The sequence below is a fragment of the Polyodon spathula genome, chromosome 21, assembly GCF_017654505.1.
Source record: "Polyodon spathula isolate WHYD16114869_AA chromosome 21, ASM1765450v1, whole genome shotgun sequence".
Classification (NCBI taxonomy): Eukaryota; Metazoa; Chordata; class Actinopteri; order Acipenseriformes; family Polyodontidae; genus Polyodon; species Polyodon spathula.
The window spans coordinates 3,593,079-3,617,337 of NC_054554.1; the positions used below are offsets into that span (position 1 = coordinate 3,593,079).

The 24,259-nt window shown below is 41.9% G+C and overlaps 1 protein-coding gene across 16 annotated transcripts in view; it reads left to right on the top strand.

Annotated features, from left to right (window-relative positions):
* Nucleotides 1-24,259, top strand: part of LOC121296222 (protein MTSS 2-like) — a 40,365-nt gene that overhangs the window by 3,374 nt on the left and 12,732 nt on the right. For all 16 annotated transcript variants that reach the window (XM_041221535.1, XM_041221545.1, XM_041221541.1 and 13 more), the window contains exons 2-3: nucleotides 4,440-4,501; nucleotides 4,789-4,862. In XM_041221535.1, the coding sequence (XP_041077469.1) occupies nucleotides 4,440-4,501; nucleotides 4,789-4,862 (136 nt within the window). The remainder of the gene's footprint in view (nucleotides 1-4,439; nucleotides 4,502-4,788; nucleotides 4,863-24,259) is intronic.

The following is a 24,259-nucleotide window of genomic DNA, read 5'->3' on the forward strand; positions in this document are numbered from 1 at the left end:
TTACAGAACGGAAAAGATACAAAGAGAAATCTGAATAATAACCAAGAGACATCGATCAAAGCGGTAACCAGGGAGCACCATCCATACCAGGGCTGTCAGTTAAGACTCCAAATAACAATTGATGAATTGGGCACACAAAATCGAATCTTTCCAATAAATACCGATGATCGTACCGACCACATACATTTTCACTCCATTCCTCTCCTCCCGATGTGATTATTTTAATGTCATTGCAGTTAAGTAAAAACTTGTCAATACGAGCCGGGTCAGGAGAGGAAAAAAAAAACCCACAACATTCACAAGAAGCCTAAAGCAAGTTTAACATACTGCAAGGGTGTTACTAAAATATTTATTCCAAACAGATTACAGTACTTTGGAATGTAATCTATATAAACTGTATAAACAAAAATAGATAATTGGGGCTAATGATGTAATAATCATTGATGAACTGTTTTATTATTGCAGAATTAAAAGACAAGGAGCTATATTCATACACACTATAAAGAATAGGGAAATTGGCCCACTGAACAATGTTGCAGTCTATGTAGGAAACCAATCAACTTTAGGATACCCACAGAGGTCAAACTTAAGCAATTGTGACTGTTTTCCCACTTTCTCCTTCTTCCCTAATTTTCCACTGGAAAATGAAATGAATTAATCATTCATTTTTTTAACATTCCTTGGTTAAGTAACTTGCGACCATGGTGGGAGTTGTTGCAGTGAGAAACATCAGCGGATGAAAATGCCTTTCTTTGTAAGGATCCAGCTCATGTAATGTGGAGTGCTTCTGATAGAAAGCCTTGAACTGCACAGCCAGGATAGGAACAGCTGGTAAAACTGAACGTTTGTTTTCAGTAAACTTACAAAATGTCATTATATCTAAGTACTATAAAAAGTAATGTTCTGTTTTGCTGTGAGCTGAACACTTCTGAGCTTTATTTGGCAAACCACAGATGAAAAGCTCAGCTGTGCCCAATCATGCTCACAGTGAAAAATGAAATAAGTCTTTTATGCAATGGCAGTCTTATTTCCATCCCAGCTGCATGCTGTGTAATATCAATTAAACCAGCGAGTTTCTGTGGCAGATGTTTTGAAAGATGAGGTCGAATGGTAAGTTCTTTGAGTCAAACGTACTGTATTGGGGTATTCATTTTTGGTAGTTTTATTTAAAAGCATTTACCTGACTGAACACACATTTGTGGGAATAAATACTATTGTCCTGAAAAAAACTTGATAGCCCACAATTTAATTATCTTTACATCACCCATTCGTTCTTCAGACTGAATTTTTTTTTTTTTATTGTTTTTTATTTTCCAGAAAATATTTTTGATGGTAATGTTAAACACGGTTAGGTGAATCTGAAATTGTAGGATAGCAAGTTTTTTTTCAGGACAACCCTCAATTGTTTTCTTCACAGTACTTACTAACTTCCCTACAGCAGGGATCGAAATAAGACTCCTATTGCATAGCGGTTTCACCCATTGCAAATTTGAATATGTGCTTGATTAGCCCTGAGATATAGATAACACACCCAGGTGTGTCTTATTAAACTCACAGTAAAACTAGGAATGGATCAAACTGCTATGCAATGGGAGTCTTACTTCCACCCCTGCTCCGGTACATACACTGACAAAGTTTTGAAAATAATTTTCACAAACAAATCCCTACTGCTGCAATGTGAAGCACTTACTGAGTTTCAAACTCAGGCTTCGAAATGTTGTTCGATTTGCGTCTCTTGTACTCAAAAGACTGTCTAGGGGAAGCAGTCTGATATCAGCATTGTGTCAGTGTATGGACATGGGGCACTCAGGACACAGAGTTCTAAGTGAAAAATGTATAACGACAGCACTGCCAAGTGAGTATTACTGTGAAAAATAAGTGGGGCTGCCAACTGTGTGTGAATGCCAGGCTATGTTGCAGTGGTTTACCAGGGAAATGAGTTGAATTGTGTACACTGCCTCCTGTCCAACATTTACTTGAACAGGACTAGTCTTGAGAGATGGTAAAGTGCTGTGTTAGTGTGCATGCTACAGAGGTATGTCTACAGTACTCCACCTTGTATATATGAAAGGGATATAGATGTTGCTGGAATCAAGAATAGCCTAGAAGTAAGAATGAGAAGGGTCCTTGTTGCAATTTGGTTAGGTTCTGATTTTGTCACATCCTGTGCAAAGGACAGGGGTCTAAACGATGGGGATTGTGACGGATACAAATTAAATATTTACTGTACGGTGGTTTTTACCTTTAATGGAACACATTTTTCCATGTGTATCAAATCCTATGTTGTGGAACTTCAAGTTTAGCATGAGAGGTGATAAATATGCAGAGGTGACATGTTTAAAGATGGTGCTCATATAAAAAAAATGGATACAAAATAGGAAACATTCTGTTCAAATGGGCATTCGTAGGATTCCATACGCATGAAAAAATGTGCCAATAGACAAGTTCTGTTCTACAGTATGACTATGCTAGTTCTGTTATAGGTGAACCGACTTCCATAGTAACTATTGCGTTTTTATTGGGTTTCTCACTTGTAGCCAAAATCCCATATGAATCCATTTGCAATCTAGGCTTCATTTACTCTGCAGTGAACAGCTCTTGAGGACTTCGTCATAACAATGCATTGACAAGCACATCGCAGGAAAAATGACAGTAAAGCAGAAATAAAAAACAAAACCCAACAAAGAACAGTATTCTCCATTCAATCACACACCGTTTATAAAGCATATGCCCCTACCCTGTCTCTTGTAGTACAAAGTATCTTCTGACACACATGATGGCAGGCAAGAGCTCTTCCCAGGCGTACAGAATAAAATAAAACCGTGTCACAGAGCCTTTCAGCTTTAACCAGCTTTCCTTCTGTTTGCAATTACTGTACCGCCATTGACTTGCTTTGTAAAGTTGCTTTATGGGATGTGCACTCAAGATTATATTAAAAAAAAAAAAAAAAAAAAAAAAAAAAAAAGTGTTTAAAATTGCAGTTGGTGAAATAACACAAATTCTAGGATTTCTGTACATTTTGTCTGGACGGCCAGTTGACTTCAAGGCAGATAACATTGCAACTTTAGCATTAAACATAACCTAGTGATTTCATGATTAATTAATATTGGTGTTCCATTCATAATGCATCCTACTCATATTCATCAACGATATTACAGTATATCACAGACCAGCCTTTATATTTAAACTGTAGCAGAGAACGGAACTTCAACCAGGCTGGAATGCTTTTGGAATGAAGAGAGAGAGAGCCCTTTTAATGTTATAAAGGAACATTTCGATAACTCAATTTAAAGTAATACAAACATTTACCTGTTTTATTTTCTCCAGTTATTACAAGCAATGTGTGGAAGGGATGTATCCAGTCAAATGTATTCACCCGTGGTTAAAAGGTTATAGATGTGTAAAAGACGAGTAGTATGGAGATTGACTTCAATGTTACAGACCTTCAATGTATTTTAGTATGCTATTTGTTTTCTCTGTGCTTATACATTGCATTTTCTATATGTACAATTCTTAGCCATGTTTATACAGTGGGTTTTACCACACATCCATGTGCATTGTCAGGGTTTTACCACAGTGTACCAGAAAAACGTACAAATAAAAATTAAAATCTGCGCCAGGTGAAGGAGACTATTGGACCTGTGCAATTCCAAGATAAATTGCTCAAACATTCCTACAGTTTGTAATAGCTAACTACTGCACAATGAGAACAGGTGCATTTCTCCACTGTCTGCGGACTGGAGACCCCAGTCGATAAGCCCTGTACAGAGTTTTAGCTTTGATAAGAAACACTGAAATAGCACTGATGTTTGTTGAGAGTAGCTGCTTGATAATTGGAGTGGATTGCTTCGAAACAAATTGTGACTGTTTACAATTGATCGAGTTTATTGACTAGAGTGTGCTCTATTACTTGAGAACTAGAGCATTGAGGTTGGGCGGATAGTAAAACCGGGATATGGCCAGCCTATCTGTAAGTAATTGAACTAATTATTTAATGGCATTAATGATACATATAGTTGTGTAGAATGTACCTACATGGTGTATTACAATGTCCTGTTATAACAATGTAATTACAAAACACAGTACCAGTATGTTAATTAGAAAAAAAGTCCTAATTAATGATACTTAAAGAATAACCACACATTGAAAAGGGGAGATGTATCTTTCTGCTTTGAGTTGGGATCAACACTTTCTAAAGTCAGCAATGACTAATATCTAAGTCTGGGTTCTTTGTTGTGTCTGTCTGACTCACAGTGCAATTTCTCCTGTCCTTAAATCTTTATAAATCAACTTTTTTAGTACTATGACTGTAATGTTGGGAAAGCACAATGATGATGATTCTATTCAAAGACAGTACAAATGTGATTCCTGTGTCCCAATATATATAGAGCAAGGCTATACCGTAAAAAAACTAACATGTCTTCTTTTTCCCATTGCAGAGTTCCTACCCCATCTGGGAAGACTTCAGTGCCAAGGCCACCAAACTGCATTCTCAGCTGAGGTGAGTCCAGTATATCTCCTTCTCTCCATACCTGCACACTACAGTACACTCAGACACCCACTAGCTGTGTGTCCAGGGTGGTGGCCTGGCTGTGTCCCTGTGAAAGCTGTTTTTCGGCTCTCATGTGTCCCGCTCCTCACCCTTGCTCTTTGGAAAAAGGTCATCACCTCCAGTGCTGTCTGCCCCTTACCTTGCACAGGTAATCCCTGTGCTGGAGCTGCCCTGTGAACAGAGAGGCAGGTAGATAGATGGGTAGGAACGACTAATGTTGACTCTCTCTGTCCCAGGACCACAGTGCTGGCTGCTGTGGCTTTCCTGGATGCCTTTCAGAAAGTGGCAGACATGGCAACCAACACCAGAGGTAAGGAGACTTTTTCTTGTCCACATTCGATAGAAAACACTCTGCGATTAGGACGCTGGGGGTCGTCAAGGGGCTGGGAGGAAGCTTGCGTGCTGAGAGATATTTCCTCGTTTGAACAGTGGTGGTTTGTGATTCGTCATGAGAGGTCGAATTCTTGTGTTGAAGGTGCTGATTCGGACATCTCGTTTTATAAAGATAATGTTGAATGTCTGCACAAATTTAAATAAACACAAACACAAAGCATTGCACTGTTCATCAAAAAGAACGCATTTGCTTGATGTCTAATTAAACATCTTGGACAGCCTGTGGGCCCTGCAACTCATACTGCAAGCCTGGAGATTGGCTCTGATCTCATGCAGTGCTAAACTCCATAAGGAAACAACGACATTCCAGGTGCATAAGATTTTTATATAATGGCAAAGCATTTCATTACAACATTGCATAATGCTTAGCAATTCCCCAGAATACAGTAAGTACTGGAATAAACAATCAGTCGATGTTCAATATGTTTCTTATTTTGGGAATCTTACTTTGCATCTGATAATGAACTATTGCAAGCTCTAACCATGTGGCTAAGCATGCCTATTAAATGTGAAAGTTTAATTTAGGTTTATTTTCGGCTGCGGCTTCTTTTTAACAATAGGAGTCACCCTCTTTCATCATTGCCATGCCCTCTGGTAGTTAAGCTTCCTGTGAGGACTGGGGCTATTGTTCCCGAGGCCAGCCACATCCCTTTGACTGAGACTGAGCTTCTGTGTTCAAATATAGGCCCTTAGTACGTCTCAGATCTGAATTAGCAGTTACATTTTTTTTACGTTTAACCACTTTAACCTCTAGAATTGTCTTTTTGTAATGTATCGTGACCACCCCCCCCCCCCTACACACCAGGAACCATCTGTTTCCTATACTAGTATATACTAGGTTAGACAGATTTATGACATTTTATTGCATTTTTCTTTTCTACATGTGTCTTGGTGCCTTCCACATCTGTTACTAATACTGTATTGTACCAATTTCAATGAAAGGTGTAGTAAAGTCCTAAAGTGCTGTAGGACCACAAAAAGTCCTGTTTTTATTCATGTGTTTTGTTAGAAACAGATGCGGGGAAACCAAACTATATTCTAGTATGACTCCTACAGTCTAGTTTAAGATTCTTATTGGGTCTTCCGGAATAACAAAAGCGATCTGGAGGGTGGAGTAAAACTGACAGTATCGAGGAGGCACAGATTTGTGTTGTCTTCTCTTGGGCATCATTTGTACTCCTGTCATTCCTTCACAGGAAACAAACTCTAATTAAGTTTTCAATGTGGTTTTGTTGTTTCCTCTTCCTTGTTTCCTGGTTCGGACACTCCCTTTTGTGTGGCTGGGAACCTGCACAATATATATGTTTTAGAAACATTTGCACATTTTTGTTGAACCTAACCAGATCCTTTGAAGATCATTTATCCAGCTAACTTATGGTAAAAAAGGATAAAATAAATGTATTGAAAGAAAACATATAATAGATTAAAAAAAAAAAATGCAAGCATATCTTTAAAAAATGACCATCTTGACCAATTTCCGGTATACTGTTCATGTGATAATCTGATAATTGCACAATGAGATCATTAGCTCCAGAAGCAAGCCTTTTCAATTCCTTACCGTAGATGTCATATACTTCAAACATCAATTGGAAAAATTTTAGCAATAAAACAGGAGGAAATGGTATATGAAAACAGAGGGGCAGTTCTGTATCAGAAGCATGGAAGCTATATAAAATTCATTCTAAAGAACAGTTCTTTCTGTATACATCTTATTTACCTCTTATAGTGTCATGTGCTTAAACTGCATACATATACCTGCCACATAATTTTCAAGAATCCCTTTCAATATTGGATGCTTTCAATATTTAATGTCTTCAGAATCGTCAGAACCTACTGACAGATCTTCACACAAGAGGCAGACAAGCACTCACACACACACACTGACACATACTGACACACACACACACACACACCAGAGAGGACAGAGATAATGACAGCGAGCGAGAGAAACAAACAAACACAGATGGTGGGTGTGGGGGGGTCTCTGCGCAGAAACAGTGTCCTTCTAATCTAGATTAGTAAAAGTTCACCAGTAGATCTTCCGAATTGAGAATCACAGTAACCCTGACATGGATGTGGCAAAGCGACACTTAAGTCATGACATACAACCCAGATGGAATTTCCTGTACTGTTAATATAAATTAGTGTACTGTAGGCCTTAACAATAGAATTTGACCCTTGTTGGTTAACCAGCGTTTCTTCAATGAACAGACTCAGTGCTTTGAAAAAACAGCATTCATTTTACAGCCTGTAAAAGTACTAGTTGGGGCCAGGCACTTCACAACCAGATCATGGACAATTCCACCATTCTAGGGCATTCCTTGGGTTAGGAAACGTTGCCAAATAATGCCCAAATAAAGATGCATTTCTTTAAGTTTGTTGGATTGCATGCAAATTCCATAACTGGTGAGCCGGAGAGCTATGAAAAACACCAAGAGAATCCTCAGAGAGTTTGCACCACCTCGTTTTCATTGGCGTCCCGGGGGAGATAATGAACAAGCACAGAGGTCACTCACACTGGTCCTGATGCAGTACCAGCTAGCAGAGCCACGCATTAGTCCAGAGCAGCACTTTGCCAATAACACATTAAGAGATGGAGTTGGAACTTGATGGATTGATTGGAAAAATTGATTGCGAGCAGTACAGACCTGGAGTATTGATTAAATGATTGGACCATATTTACTTTAAAAGTTAAAAAGTGAACTGAATCGATTAGGTGTCATGTGACATAGGGTTGAATTTACACAGCGGTAGATTTAAGTGAATGTCTATTATCTAAATTTCATAATTCAAAAAGAGCAATTTGTAAGTAACAGAGCCCTTAGTGTCAAATGACAAACACAGCTTGTGAAAGCATATTCTGTAAGCTGATATATTCAGTTGGCCCTTTTCCCATTATGGTACAAGACTCATGGCATATTTAGTTTGCAAAAATAGTTGGTCTGTCATCGATTTGTTTTTTCTCTGCAATGCCGTACCTCTTTTTCTTTAGACACACACACACACACACACACACACACACACACACACCTGTTGCTGGAGAGTAATCTAAGGTGAAAAGTGAATGGTGCACAATCTGTAGCACTGCACAATTCACTCCTATCCTGCTGTTGTCTGGTAGAAAAAACTTTTAAAATCTGCGGTGCATAAAAACACATCTGTGTCAGGAAAAAAAACACAAACCTGATTTCTATCTAGAGGTGAAGAAATTGACTGTTTTTGTAAACCAAGGCACTTTATCACGTGACCAGCAGCATGCTATGAGAATGCTGTACCGTAAATCATCGAAAACTGTAGAGCTACTTGCAATCCGACAGGAAGGATGTGTTGGACTGGGAGGGGGGCCACTTGAGACTCGCTACTTATTTCAAAAGTGCTTCTCTGCCAAGACAGCAGCCTTACGAAAGAAGGGCTGAGACAGGCACGGTGAATCATCACTTGTTCATTATAGCAACAGATCTACAGCCACGTATGTACAAGAGATCAGTTCAGTTACTGGGTTCTGTTCAGCACTGAACCCAGCATGCACAGGTTTTGACCTGCAGGAATAGTTAAACTTACATATAAAAGGAAAAACATCTTAAGGTGTACTTACTGTACTTTTGTTTTTAAAAAAACATTTTGATACCCACATTTTGAATTGTGTTTTCAGCCTTCTGTAATTTTACACTAACAGGTAAAGCTACAAGAAGGAGACCAGTGTTTCAGCTAATGCCCTCGTCTTCGTTTTTCATCACATTTTTTTTTTTTACATCAAAATTGTATTTTATGACAATTTTTCTCGCCGACTTAAGGAAGAGTGCACAATACAGTACTGGTGCTACAACTTGTAAGTAAAGGGGCTCCCACTACTCTAGGACTAGTTTTGGATCACCTTTTTTTGTATCCATTAGGTCGCCTTGTGATTGTACGGCTGACTCCAGATTCTCACAGCACATCCGATCATTCTCTGCTCATTCTGCCCCGTGATTGGGAAGTGACTGAGCCACTGTTCTCCTGCCAGCCTGTTCATTGTGCCTTATTAAGTGGAAATTCAGTCCATTAACAAAGGGGTGCCAGCCTGGGCTCAAGGCCGCTGGCAGGGCGGGCAGAGAGGGACTGTTGTTGGTTTGCTGTGGGCGCTGCTGGCATGGCTCTCTGAAGAAGCGCCTGCAGCCGGCACTGGAGTCTATTTGTAGCGCTCGCAGCTCATTAGGAAGAACTTGGACTGGAAGTAAAGGAGTTTTTATTCTGTTCCCATGTATAGTGGAGGCTTTGTGCTGGCAGGTCAAGGCACAATGAGCCTCTCTGAGACGAGGAAGTCTCCGCTGCAGCGAGCAAGGGACACTGAGGGCCTGTTTGACACTTCCAAGAGAGGGCTGGAAATCTCTGTGACCTCTTCTTAATTGGACGAAATAATGTTGTTTTTATACATTAAAAACAAAAGGAACAACTCAAAAAGTTGGGGTGGTCTGGTGGGTAGAGATTAGGGACTGGGAGGTAGTGTGGCCTAATGGCTAGAACTGAGGGACTGGAGATAGTGTAAATTACAGCCACTACCTTAGTGGAGTCTGCCCTTGTCAACTCTTGGCCTCCGAGGCAGTGTCAGCTCTGATTTATCCTGTAGTGGCCGAGGCTCGTGCAGTGCTGCAGATGAGCGAGGTTGGGGGCGAGCAACACAAACCAGCAACTAGGCAGCCCAGATTAAGGCAAGGTAATCCCTGGTATTAAGTGCTGGGAATCAGACATGATTGCTCTCAATATCAGTGTAGGGCTGTTACTGGCTCAGCTGGAGTTTTTATTTGACACATTTCTTTTCATAACCCTGCGCTGGCTTTCGCTCACGCACACCCCCCACCTCCCCACCTCCCCACCCCCAATGTGCAACTGGATTCAGTGCAGTCCTTGCAGAGTTGTCTACAGAGGCATTCAAAATGTTTGTTAATAATTTATTGTTGCCATTGTCTGGGTTAGCATGGCAACATAAGTAATGCAGCGAGAACACATATAAACACATAGCAAGTGTGTATGAATGTACTGCATTATTGCTAAATTATAGCTGTGGTTTTACAAACCAGCTTTGCTAAGTGTTCCTGTGTAAAGGTTTTGGAGCCATGATCTTGCTAGAGACTGCAAGTGTTTTTATTGTGATGGCACAGGTACACCCATGACTGGCAAAACTATGCAGCGTGTCCTTCCATCTGTCTGTGCATCCGTCTGTCTGTCTGCCACCATTTACTAGGTGAACACGATAACAGCCTTGATTTTGCACACTCCTAACCTCCTATAGTTGTTTTGGATTTAATTTAGCTATAATCTGATAAATTCTCTATGATGAGGTTATGAAGACCCCCTGTAAGCGTGTACACAGCGTCCTATCTTTGTGGTGCTGTGGATTTAATAGCAGCATAGAAAAGGGCAATACAGCAGTAATGCATGTCTTTCTTGAATGAATGACCCCTTATTCATGTGGCACTCATCCAAAACGCTGTCATCGCATGGGGCTGCAGAGCTGTTACCGTATTGAACGACTTCAAGAACTGCCTTATTCATTAACATTTGAATTTGGGCAGCTTTAGAGATTTTCCACATGTTTAGTGGGGGAATCATTCCAATGTTTTTGTAAGTGATATGTCTTATTTGGATCCTTGCTTGTGGAGATGGCACGGCGGTCACTCCTCTGTGATGACCTCATTGGGTATCGCTGCAGAGCGATGTGAACAGCTTCCATTTCCGGGAGCAGGGTTCAGAGGTCAGCTCTGCATGTTTACTGTGGCAGGGAGCCAGGCCTGAGCTTCACACACTGTCACACTTACAGACTGCCTCTCTCAGTGGAGAGCAGGGCAAGACAAACACTGATATTTATAGCTGCTTTCTTCAGGTTCCTGGGAAGCTTGTTTGAGTGATTGTATTCAAAAGCCTGAATTCACTTTTCAGTGTGTCTTACTTTAATAGCAAGCTCTAAGTAATTCAAATTGTCATGAATGTACAGCTCTCCCCCTTAAGACAGGTATAGCGAGGAAGCACAAAATGAATAATAGCGTGCAAGTCACTGCAGATTGATATGCTATTGCTGAGTTTACAGCTATGGACAAAAGTTTTGCATCACCTAAAAAAAAAAAAAAAAATATATATATATATATATATATATATATATATATATATATATATATATATATATATATATATATATATATTTAATTTTTTTTAAAATTAAAAAAAAAAAAAAAAAAAAAAAAAAATATATTATATATATATATATATATATATATATTTTTTTTTCTAGGTGATGCAAAACTTTTGTCCATAGCTGTAAACTCAGCAATAGCATATCAATCTGCAGTGAAAAAAACTAGCTGTTCTGGAAAAAAATTTCCAAAGAGGCAATGGTTGATTAACCTCTTTTTAATGGATTAAATAACTTGTCATCAGCCTCTTCCAGGCACTGTTGTATACAAAACTGTATATAATCCAAAACATGCTTAAATAACTCATTAGTTTCTTAGCAAACTTGGGCCCGTTATTGCAAAGCATATCCTTCATTTGTCTTGGGGCTGTGGCATGGCTGGCAGTGCAGGAAGAACTCAGATGCTCCGTTTCATTAAGCAGCTTTCGAGTTAGAGCACTCTTACATTCCCCGGGTGATTTGACATCAATGGTGAGCAAGTTCCGGCTCTCAGTGCTGTATTGTAGTAGCTGTTTATCTCTGCTGGATAGGGGAAACTTGTTGGCCTGGTGCCCCACTGAAAAGCTTCCTAGTGTTGACTGTGGCACTGCTTGCTTGCCTCCAGTTGGCATGGAAGGCAGCCCCTGCCTCCCTCCTAATCCTGACCCATCACCTGGCGTGTGACGGGTCAGTGCAGTCACTATCATCCATGGGATTGTCATCCTAAAAAATACCCAGGATCTGCTTCATCTGCCAGCCACTATCCCACCAAGGTACCAGAGATGTCTGGATGTGCACTCGTCTTGCTATCTGCAGGAAGGTAAGAACTTTGGAACCGGTTTGTCTTTACAAAGTAAAGGGAAATCTGAAAATGTAAAGTTCTGTGGCATGTAGACTGATAGATCATCAGCACTCAGTGAGTAACTGGATTGAGATAAAGGGATTTTGGTAGCCTTGGAAGAGGGATACAGCTCATTCACAATTCTGGCATGTTGGATCATCCTTATAAAGAGATGAGGCAGTAGAGATAGATAGATATTCTTAGATAACATCTCACTGTAGGGAAATGTATTGGTATTCCTGTATGGTCAGGTTTGAAGCTAATTGCTGGCAGCGGTCACAGTGCTTGTTTATCGGGGGACTCCAGCTCTGCCGATCGGGATAGTAAAGTGTAATCTCTGTCTGTTTCTCTCGCTTTCTCTTACTGACACACAGACTGAGTTCCAGCGGCTCTGCCTGCCCTGGATCAGTGTGTCAGCGAGGGGGCGTTACACTTTGTAATTCAGGCTGTAAGCCCCTCCAACTCCTTGGCTTGGCAGATGGCAGCGACTGGGGGAAGGTGGCTACTGCTGTACAGTATTGATGCTGGCCATCTGGACGTGTAGCTTTCTCTCCTGTCTCCTATCTCTCTGTGCTACACGGCAATATGTACAGTTTGTCAAAGAAATGGAAGTACAAGGCTAAGTTTGCTTTTAATATATGACAAACTCTGAAGCTGACCTTTATACAACTAACATTAATCGTTGTAGCTGTCCCTTCCCGTTCTTCTCTTCTAAAATGCAGCCCTGAAAAGCAAAACCAAATATCAAATATTTCCAAACAATGACCTTTTGAAAAAAAAAAAAAAGGAGAACTGTGGAAGTGAGTAGCTGTACTGATTCCGCTGTGTGTTTCTACATCTCTTTCCAGCTATGGGAGCATGGAACCACACAACGGCAATTTTGGCTTCAGTTGTTTTATAGGTAATTTGAAATTATTATTCGCAGTTACAGACACACCAGTGGAAGGGAAATTGCAGTTCAGATCAATCATACCTGGTAGACAATATAGCCTGTGCAGATTACCTTCAGCCTGGAATCTGCCACTGTACACCTATGCTGTTCTCCTGACTGCCGTCTTTCATTCTTATTCAGTATCTTGATGCAAGTGGTTGCGTTGGGGTTTGCATTTTGAATGTAAGTCTTAAAAACCAAGGATCTGTTTTTAAGAATATCTTGTTAAATAAGTTAGCTGTTTTTTTTCTCCTGCACTGATGCCCTTTCAGAGAGAGAGGGAGAGAGAGAGAGAGAGAGAGTTTGCTAAGACTCCAGGGGCTTTTATTCTTGCTTTCCTTTACTGACCTTGTGTTACAGATAAGGGTGTTTAGATGCAGTGGTTTGTCGTTCAACATTACCAGGAACTGTAAACAGCGCGGTAATGTTCGATGCACACATGATGGTGTTCATGAGAGAGATACGGTGGTGCCATGCTGTCGTGAGGCTGCACTGCGTAGCTCTGCATCATGAGTTGTTTTGCTGTGCTGCTCCAGTAGCACTGTGTTTAGGAGACTGGAGCACTGAGCAGCTTTGACACTGTCAGCAGACACCACAGACCAGGCCAGCTGGCTGCACCTCAGGAATGTCTAGGTTGGCATTAGAACAGGACTGGGAACAAACAGCACTTGGGAATAACACCGTGTCAACTATCAAGACATTTCCATCAGTCTGTCTGCTCGTCCGTATGTCTGTCTGCTCTCTTTCTCTGGAATTATGTCCGTTTGTTGATTTATACTTAATAAATAGGACCCGAAGAAAAGGGCTAGACATGGTCAGTTAAATGGGCCGATAATAATAATACACTTATTTTGAAGGGTATCATTTGAAGTGCTTCATTGATGATTATAAACCTGCTATTGATCCATTTAAAGGAAATCTCTGATTAAATGTATGATAGAATGATCAATAAACAGATATATAAGTACTGTAATCTCCATTTTATTAGAGCGCCATACATTAAACCGCTAGCTTAAATGGCTGCTAATTGTGCATTGTACTGTTTACTGGGTAGCACAACAGTTCTGCTGTTTGCCCTTCATGGCTAAAGTTTAACTAATTATATACGAAAGTTTATCTAATTGTATATGAAAGTTTATCTAATTGTATACGTTAATCTAATTGTTTAAATATATCTAATTGTGCTAAAGTGGTTTACAGTAGATCGATAGCATTCCTTCCTTCAAATAATTTCCTTTCCTTCCGCCCCCCCATCGTGGGCACTTGGCCTCTTTGGAAACGAGCGTGCACGCTGCTCTCCTGTTTTAAATATCTTCCTCAAACCGGCATATGAAAATGAGTAATGGTTGACGGGGCTGCCCTGTCTAAAACCTTACAACTAAATGACTCAGCAGTTTCTGTCTTTTCTATTTGATAAGTTCTTTCCTCCTAACAGGTGTGCAGATGGACATTTCCCCCCAGCAGCCTACGTGCACGTCTCCCAGCACGGAGGGGAACACAGGCTGTTTAAGAGCACTTATGCAGTATATTCAGTTCAACGTTTGGACCAAAGAGGCACATTTCCAAAGTGTTTTCACCCTAGTCTTGAACTAACTACATATTAAAAATAGTTTTTTGTTTGGTATTGGACAGTTTCAGAATGTCTGTGTACAGGTGTCAGAAGGTTCTGGAGACTAGTCCTTGGTGATATGCAATCTTTAACATGTTATCTAGAGAGTTCTGGAGAATTCCACCAGTATAATTAGCATGTCCAGTACTGGATGCGGTACAGTACAGTGAGAACTACAATGCTGTGGAGGTTTGTGTAATTCAGTCTTGTCTTGTCTGCCTGCTTATCAGAAATCTGCCTGCAATCCTTGCAACATCTTAAAATGTCAATTTACCAGTTACAACAAAGAGGGAGCAGAATGGGGACACCGGGCAATAGTTTGAATTGAAGATGAAGGGTGGTAGATAAGAAATCAATGTTATGGGGGAGTGGTGGAGGTGAGGAAGAGATTCTCCCCCTTTCTGTGCTGTTGTGTCTGTTGTTGCTTTCCCAGGCCCGGACTGTAAGGGCTGTTTTTGGGAATGCTGCTGTTCTTGGTTAAATGAAAAACACATCTGCTGGATCCTGTATTTTTAGCAAGCCTGTCCCTGCCAGGAATCTCCTCATGCAATAAATAGCCGATCTCTCCTCCTTCCCAGCCGGTTGTAATAACTCCCGGGAATAATTCCATCCAGAGGGTGGTTTGGGTTATGCTGCTCTGTCCAGCTGACTCCAATCAGCAGTGCCACCATTCCTCAGGATCTCTGCATCCGAAACGCTCCGCACAGCCACTGCTTTGGCAGGCCTTGCGGCTCGGCTCCTTCCCAGACTTTCCGGGCCGGCTCTGCTGAGATTTTGCTCCATTGCTAAGTTTTGCACCATGGTATTAACTCCCGTACCTCTAGCGCATCTGATTCCAGCTGGAAGGGATTGCTTTTAAACAGGGATAAAGAGCTGTAGTGCTGTGATGGCAATCTCTATTTGGGCAACAGCTCAGGAGTTTTTCTTTTTGGTTGTTGTTGTATTGGGTGGAAAAGATGTGTTATTTGTTTTTCTCTTTTGCTGGAACCCTAAGTACCTTTTTTGGGGAAGTTTAGCCAGCACACAGAGGAGCTGGTAACATCTTTTAAATAATGTACAGTATACGTGAAATAGAAAATTGTTCCTTTTTTTTTTTTAGCTCAGTCTTCTGTGTCTCTCACTCTCTTTTCTCTCTGACTCTCAATAATGGATAGGAACAGAGTGATTCTGGCTGGCTGCCTGCCTCGTTTACATTTTTTTATTGGAGAAAGTATCTCTCTCGCCCTCATTTTCCAAACCAGCCAGGGAGTTGACTAGCTTTTCCCTCCCTCCCTCCCTCCCTCCCTCCCTCCTTTTTGAGCTGGATTGCTGTGGATCCCAGGGACCCTTCTCAAGCTTGTTCACAGGCTCATGACGGGGACTGTAATTGGACCGTGGCAGTCATGCATTTTGATTCTGCACCTGGTCCAATTCAAACCACTGTCCCTAATGCATACTATCATTACTCTGTACGGTACCTGGTGTGGATGGTTGATGCTGAAGAGGTTTCATAGTTGTTTTTCTTCACTTTTACCTTCAGCTTGCACCCATGCACCAGGAATCCTAACTTCGCACCTAATCCCTGCAAACCGTGATTATGCCGTCATTAATCTGCACAGCTCACGCAGCAGAGAGTGGATGCTCATTGTTTACAGATTGATGACTCCCAATCGACTGATTGTATTTTTTTGGCTGGTTCTGAACAGATAAGGTTACGAGGTTTGCAATTAATTTACTTCGAGAAACTAGTTGTAACTATATTGTAATGCAGAGGTCCAGCTCTGACTTGCATTAATAGGTGTTTGAACCATTTGCATGGTTCGTTACAGGAATTTGACAGCATGAAGAACTGCGCTAGAGAAACCAGTCGTAGTCATTTTAATAAGGACAGGGAAGTCTGCGCTGGTTGCATTTGAAATGGGACAGATTTAATACATTAATCATGTTCAGTAGAAGGTAATGAGTATGCATTATTTACTCTCAGTTTTTTTCACTGATTTATTAATTAAAACAACACGACAGGTAACATAACTTATAGTCAGCCCATCAGTTATTGTAAAAAAAAAAAAAAAAAAAAAAAAAAAAAAACTGAAACAAATGGGCAGTATGACCAAGGGGTTTGAGCTGAGGGACAAGGAGCCAGTTTGGCTTAGTGGTTAGACTGGGAGACCGTGTGGCCAAGAGGCATAGGGTTGAAGTTGTGGGAGATGAGGGACTGCAAGGCAGAATTCCTGGCAGGTTGTGATGGTTGATTCTGTGTCCAGGGGAGATTGTCTTCCATGCTGACAGAAATGAAAAAAAGACGTCTGCTCGGGGAGAAGAAAAAACATCCCTGTCTAATAACAGGGGACAGATGACGACATGTTCTAATTGAAAAGGAATTATTCACCCAGCACCTCCGTTGTACATCACACTCCTGTCAGCCATTTTAGCAACTCTCATGGGCGCTCCCTGCTGGTCAAGACAAAGCACTGCATCTCCCTCACTCTCTCGCACACACTGCAGCCGTTCCTAAAGGACCTCTAACCGAAAGATTATTATTAATAGATATGCAAACACTATTTTCATTTTGTATTGTGCTGAGAATCTTTTAGTTCCATTCGTATTCAGTATCACCCATAAAATTTGACAAATGTCTTTGTCTGTGTCAGGCTCTCGTCAGTGCATTGGTATCAAAGTAAGAACTCGGTGGAGCATGAAGGTATACAAGCCCCCAATCCTCCGGCTAGGTGCAGCTTAGCTGTGCAGATAACTCAGTAGAGTCTAACCAGCTCCCCACACTGCCTTAGCTGTGATGGATGCAGTGAGCCAGTCTCTATCTCTTGCCTGGCCCTCAGTGAGATCAGAAGTGATTGCTGGGGGCAGGCTGTACCAGACCCCTGGGGTGCTGAAGAGGGCCGGAGGGAAGGCCCTGTCTGCCACAACAAGACTGTCAGCCTCGGTTGAGTGTGGGACCCTGAGTCAATGCCATCTCCCAGACGTACAGCCAGGCCAGCAGTAAGAGAAACTGACGGACTGGGAGCGAGAGAGAGAAAACAGGGAGAGGAACTGTTGACATTGAAAACAATAAATACTAGGCCACTGTCTAGCTAAATAACAATACCCCCTCAGCTATTTATCAGCACCTCTCTGATTCATATAGACACGACCGTCCACCAGCAATCCCTGCTACTTTGCCAGCATGTTGTGATTAGAAGCACAGTATCTGACAGCGATGACAAATTGACTGGAAATTAACGAGAGACTTTGTCCGACATCAGCTTTTTAGCTCAAATAATTGACCCATAAAATAAGAGAGGTTCACAGATGCTAGTTTGCCACACTGGTTTGTAATCTTAGTCATTTCTGGCACGGTGAGTCTTATTGCAGTTATGTGGCAAAGCTCTGCTTACCGTGAAGTGATGCCATCAGTGCATGCAATAAGTCCCTCGTTTTTTAAACTGACAAAAAACACCTTGGTGTTTCTGACATGCTATGATTGTAATCGCAGTTCAGAGGTTCTTGGTCTAACCAGGCACCATATATCTTTAGTAAAACAGTTACATTAAACAAACGCTTTGACAAAACTGTAGGTATTGACTGAAGTTCTGAATGGCAGGTACCAAAAATAAAACTTGCTGGTGTTTCATACCTTGACGCATGACACTTTGGGTCTAAGCTTACCGTTTGAACTGCTTCCTGGGAAGACGGATATTAAAATGACATTCTCTTGCACTGGTGTCTTCTGTTCAGTTCAGTTCAACAGCGGCATTTCTAATCCTCCCTCCTAACAAATGCACTTTTAACCTTAAGGGATATGTTGGCTTTCTCACAGTTTCTTGCACTCCTGAAGAACTTACTTACACAGCAAAATAAAACAGATCAAATCAGATTTCTTCAAAGTACTGTATAAAGCCATGAGGAATCTAATGTAAGTCACCCCGGTCCTCTTTTATTTATGTTGAAAGGCCGCTTAAATATATTTTGGTGACACCAAGTACTACACATGCAAATGCAAGTGGGTGTCTGTTGTTTGTTTCTGTTTTTGTGTGCATTTGTGTAAGTGTGTAGTTCAGCGGGTTTGTGCTCAGGAATGTGTGTGTGTGCGTAGTGTACGTGTTGGAGAGTGTGTCGAGGTTCTCTGTGTGTTCATTGCAGGCTTGGCCCAGTTTGTTTAGCACTGATTGTTCATTCGGAGAGCCAGCCTCTGCTCTCCCTTCAGGGCTTCTGTTTGAATAGAAAGTAGGACAATGGTCTGTCTGGTTTGGCAATCGATAAGTCGGGTGAAAAGGCAAACTGTGTTTTAATTGGTGGGCCTGGCTCAGTAGCCTGAATGTTCAGTCACTTGCTCACAATGGGAACTAGAGTGGCCTACACTTTGTTAAAAGGGAGATTTTGGATGCATGTGCAGTGAAGATAGTGCTTTTAAAAAGGACTAAAAAGACCAATACAGTTATAACTTAAAATACGCTGTTTTGCACTATTTCTTTCTAATTTGTCATTTTAATTTAACCAGTATAAGAATTTTATAAACAATTCTGTTAATATGGTATTTTCGAAGAGTCTTATTCACGTGTTTTGTAGGAGACACAGCGATTGGAGGTCCAAAGGCTGCTAGTCTTATGCCATAGCAGACACTGGCTCAGAAAATTAATATTTAGGGATAGTCAAGAGTAATCCAGATTGGAGTAGGCAGAGCATAGACACACACACACACACACAAACAGACTGCCTTGCACTAAAATACACCAACACACACACACAAACTAGCATTTATACATATCATGGTTGTTGCAGTTTCAGATAAATAACCCAATCTTGTTTTTTCCTAGCAGATCTTTTGTAATCGGTTAACTTGCATTCCCTGGTTGTTACATGTGTATCTGATTTTGCCTGGGTGGGGCTCTGTTGTTCAGGTGTGGATTGAGGTGTATGGCTAAGCTCTGTTAGGAAGCTCACATTACCTCACCTAACTGTAAGTGGGGAGCCCTGGTGTAGGAAATTCCAGGACATATACATGATGTGACGCCTTGCAGCTCAACCCTTGTGGAAGGGAAGGGAGGGAAGAGGGGGGCCTGAACAACACCTGGGTTAACATCGCTCGGGTAGAGTGCAATAAAGTTCAAGAATGAATAACTCTGGATTGTTTGTTTACCACAAGGCCTGTCCTTTCGGTGTGCACAGTCATTTCCTATAAGAGACTTATCTCCTTGTCTCTTCCATATCCAACTCCTCTTCAAGATATAAGTCAAGCTGAGTAGCTTTATACTGATTGATTTAATATAAAATTAAAAATAGATATAACTGTACACTGATGCAGCTACCTGGTAATCATTTAAAAGGGTTCATTTACAGACCAAATCCTAGATATTAGCAGTATGTACTGTAATATGTACAAGCAATACAGAGTACAGCCATTTTAGGTGGTCTTTGGTGTATATATAGGTTTAGTATGGAGTGGTTGCATTTTTAAAGGCTATTTGTGGCCCTTTATGTAAAGCAAGATTAAGTTCAGACTGTATTTTGCAGCAGCGAGAACAGACAAGATGTAGAGAGCGAGGAGAGAGAGCTGATAGCCTGTTTTTGTTGCTTCTGAATCACACTGCAGATTCCATCTCCCAGGTTGCTATGGAAACGGGAGAGAGAGAGAGAGAGAGAGAGAGAGAGAGAGAGAGAGAGAGAGAGAGAGAGAGAGAGAGAGAGAGAGAGATGGAGATGGATAGAGAGAGAGATGGAGATGGAAATGGGGACGGGGGGTAAAGGAGATTAAATAGGGATGAAACGTGTAACAAGGGTTCCAGAAATTTAGTTTCTTCCTTTTGGAGATTTTGCAGAGAAAGAAACAACAAAACGATGTCATTAGCAGTGAGGAAAGAACACAGAGAGTATAAAATATTCAGTCAATAAAGTGATTTGTTTGGGATTGCTGGGACATGCACAGTTCAGGCGGATTGCTTTTTCTCTCAGAAAAGAGCTGGAATTCAGAGCAGAGATTCAGCCATGTCTGGAATAACACAACACCCAGGCCCCCCCCCCCTCCCCCCCAAATCAGCACGTTTGATTGGACACCCAGCTCATGATGGCACAAACAGTACAGCAGACTCCATCTCTTACTGCTTGGACTGATCTGTGGTGTACTCAACACAAGAAGTATCTTAAAGCCCTTTATACCGTCGTTGAACCACACTGTAGATTGTTGTTCATATTTTGTCAGGGAGGGAATATTTAGCACCTCAATGGAGCCCTCTCCTTCTCCCTCTTTGTCTGTATTCACAGTCTGCGAGTGTGTGAGTTTGTACTGTATATATGCGTGTGAGTGTTGAAGGACAGGCTAGCTTCACTATGGGAATAACAAGCAGGGCTTCACAGGGGGCCTCTCAAAGGTTTCTGTGCAGTTCATTTCAGCTGCAACAAGCTGTTACTCCAAAATGAATGGTGAGGAGAGGTGTGTGTGTGTGTATGGGAGGGGGGGGGGGGGTGTTCCTAAAATGTTGGGTCAGTTCTTTTTGTCGATAAGACCCCCGGAATAATTTCCAATATGGAGCCTGGCAACCAAAGTGCCGATAGAGAGAATGTTGGGGTCTGCGTTATCACAGCAACACGCTTGCCTGGGAATTGATTTCTCAGAGAGTTGCGCTGGCTTAGAGGGCATACTACAGTATTGCTCTCTGTCACTGATGGAAGAAAACAGGCTGGGCATGGCAATGGAGTAGCGAATCTGATCAGAATATACTGCATTCTCTCTACCCCAGGCTCCCTGGCACTGCAAACACATAGACGCACCCCAGCATTTACAGCATGCACACAAAAGGAACATTTTCAGAGGATTCATTTAACTGCAGCTCCCTGCAACTAAGATCCAATCGTATGTTAGCAACACTGTGTATCTGACAGTTTAATTGACTAGCACCATACAGGGAACTATTGCAGATCATAAAGCTGTGCTGTATTTTTCAGATTAATCCAGTGCAGTGGACTTCATATAAACGAACTACATACATTTTGGTTTAAATTGTTTAAATCTGTGCAGCATTAGCTAAGCCTGCATTCACCGGTGGTAAAGGTCTCCACACCAATGCCTTTGGTCTAACAGTGAGATTGGATGGGAGCACTAAACGTGCAGGGAGGTGAATATACTGCATCAATAAATGTCTGGATGACTGGCTAATGAGACTGGTAATTCAGGTTGGGGTCTCAGGGGAGCTGCTGGCTGTTTCTGTGTTTCCCAGGGGTGCACTGAGCAAGTAGCACTGGAGTAAACAAACTCTAGGCACAGTGCCAAGGACGGCACCTTAATGTACCACCCTCTCGCCCCTATCCAGGAACTTCTCCCCACTGAACTGAGAAGAGCCAGTCTGCACAACAAACCTCTGCTCTGAGCACGTTGCAGTGTCTGGGCATGGCAGGTGTGCTCTGCGGGGAATTAATTCTTGTGCCACGAGGATTTTTGCAAAATCAAATGCATCAACATTTGTAAGTTGCACTGGGTTCTAAAGTTATTGAGACACGGAGACACAAATGGCCCCCGAATTCACCAATTCTAAATATTGTGGATTGTGCTTGCTGCTCCTTGTTGACATCACAATAGGTTAGCTAGTGAAGAACCTCAAGTGACCAGGATGCAGTTTCCTAACCCTTGTATGCTGGGCAGTTCCACACACACACACACACACACACACACACGCTCCGTGGTACCATCTTGTTTTAAATTAGCAGGCTGTCCCAGCATGCATTGTTCCTGTAAGAATAGTGATGAGGAAACAGTGTTGTAAACAGCATGTTCTCAGGAAAGGCAGAGCAAGAAAGGCTGAATGGAGGGATATCCCATTAGGGAGTTCCTTTTCCTCCAGGATGGGGGCAGGGCTGGGGTGCCTGTCTATAAATCACTGCCTGCTTGCCTGCCTGGTCACACAGCTGCAGCTCCCTTCACTCGCAACTGAGACCCGTTTGCCCTATCAATAATTAAAATCCGATTTGTGTGCCTGTGAAGGAAAGAGAATGAGCTAAAGGATATACACTGTAATCAGTGGTTTTGAACTTCAAGAGAAAGCAGCAGGTACCGCTGAAGGTGGTTAACCCTGTGCAAAGGGAGTTGTCTCTTTTATCTGCCCCAGACCGTATGGGCTTCTGCAGCCTTCTCATTTAAACCTGCACCCTACTGAGCGGCTTGTAATTAAAATTGCAGCCATCCCTGCGGCACGGGAACTGATACTTTAGCCCATAATCACTGCCTCCCCTCTTAACTTTGACGCTGACGAGTTGTTTGTATGGCCAAGGCTTTCTGTATATATTATTGATGCCTCTGAACCCCGCTGCCTGGTAGTGCCCCCTGCTGCGAGACTGGAATATCTGAAAATAAATAATTCAGTCCAGCTTGATAAATATGTTGACCAGTTTACCATTGAGACTAGTCCAGTGCCTTTAAACATGGAGACTGAAGAACTCCTTCATAATACTAGCTTTTTGTTATGACTGATTTACCGTAACAAACGGAATGTAGTGTAATCTAAGAAATTCTGAGAACCGAAAGAGATGGTTCTAGTATTAAAACATCATCTGCCCCGTTTGCATATCGTCAGCTGTGGGATACAGCTCCCCCTAAGGCTTTATGGTGCTATTACTAGAGTGTATCATCACCAGGTTTCATTGCTGTGTAGTGAATGTTTGTTTTTATGCAGGTGATCTTGGCTGCTTTTATCTGCCAGCTCAGTATGTGGTATTAAGGAGGAAGCCTGAGGCCGCTGTTTTACAACTTTTAAAACCAGCTGCTGTAAATCTGCGGAAGTCGTGACTTTAACCGAACTCGTGTGTGTGTTACTCAGGTTTTGGCCTGTTTCCAGGCTAGTGACGGTGCTGGGGCAGATGGGATCTGCTCTGCGGCACTCTGTTAACAATTCCTCAATGTCAAATATTGTAAAATTGACCAATCGGTGCTTTTTAATTTAATTACATTTTTTACATGATCAGATCTCAATGTGATGTGGTGCTGACACCATCAAAACTGTAAAGACAGAGTGATGGTGCCAGCCTTTGTGTTGCTACCCTGTCTTATATATTCCTTCACCACGCTCCCTGTTTCAGGTTCTCTGTGCCTCCTTTGCTCAGTAAGCAGATCATTTCCAGGGGAAGCTCAGGCTGACCAAATGTCATGAGAAAAATCAATATCCCCCCTGCCTGGCCAGCCCCGGTGCATTGTGGGAGCCGTGCAAGGAGGAGACGGTAAACAAACCACAGCGTCTGAGAGATGGCTGGCAAATATGCTCGCAGGACAGGGCCAGCTTCTTATTATTTTTACAGGCTTTTAATTCCATTTTTGGTTTGATGCGGCTGTTTACTCAAAGGCGGCTAAATAGCGATTGCCAATGTCTAATATTAGGCTCTTAGCTACTCGCTGTCTCGAAAGAAAATCACTTTCCAGCCTTGCCATGTGTGTACATGTGTCTGCCTGCCTGGCTCAGAGCAGTTTCAACCAAGCGAGAGACTGATTTTGTCAGAAATAAGGACATCAGTTTATCTAACCCCCAGACCCATGCTGACACATTTCCAGCTGTGTCTGGGATCTGTCCTTGCATGCCCCTATATTTCTTAGGACATAGAGATTAATTAACACAGTCCAAAGCAGTGAAACAATTACACACACACACACACACACACACACACACACATACACTAAGGCAGACACACACACACACACTTTACTTGCACGCATACTCGCACCCAACTGCAGAAGCACGCAGATTTATAGTAAGACAAAAGATATTCAATTACTCTAAGAGTGAGCAGAGGTGAGTGATTGCTTTCATGGCTTTGGAGTGTGTTAATTAATCCTT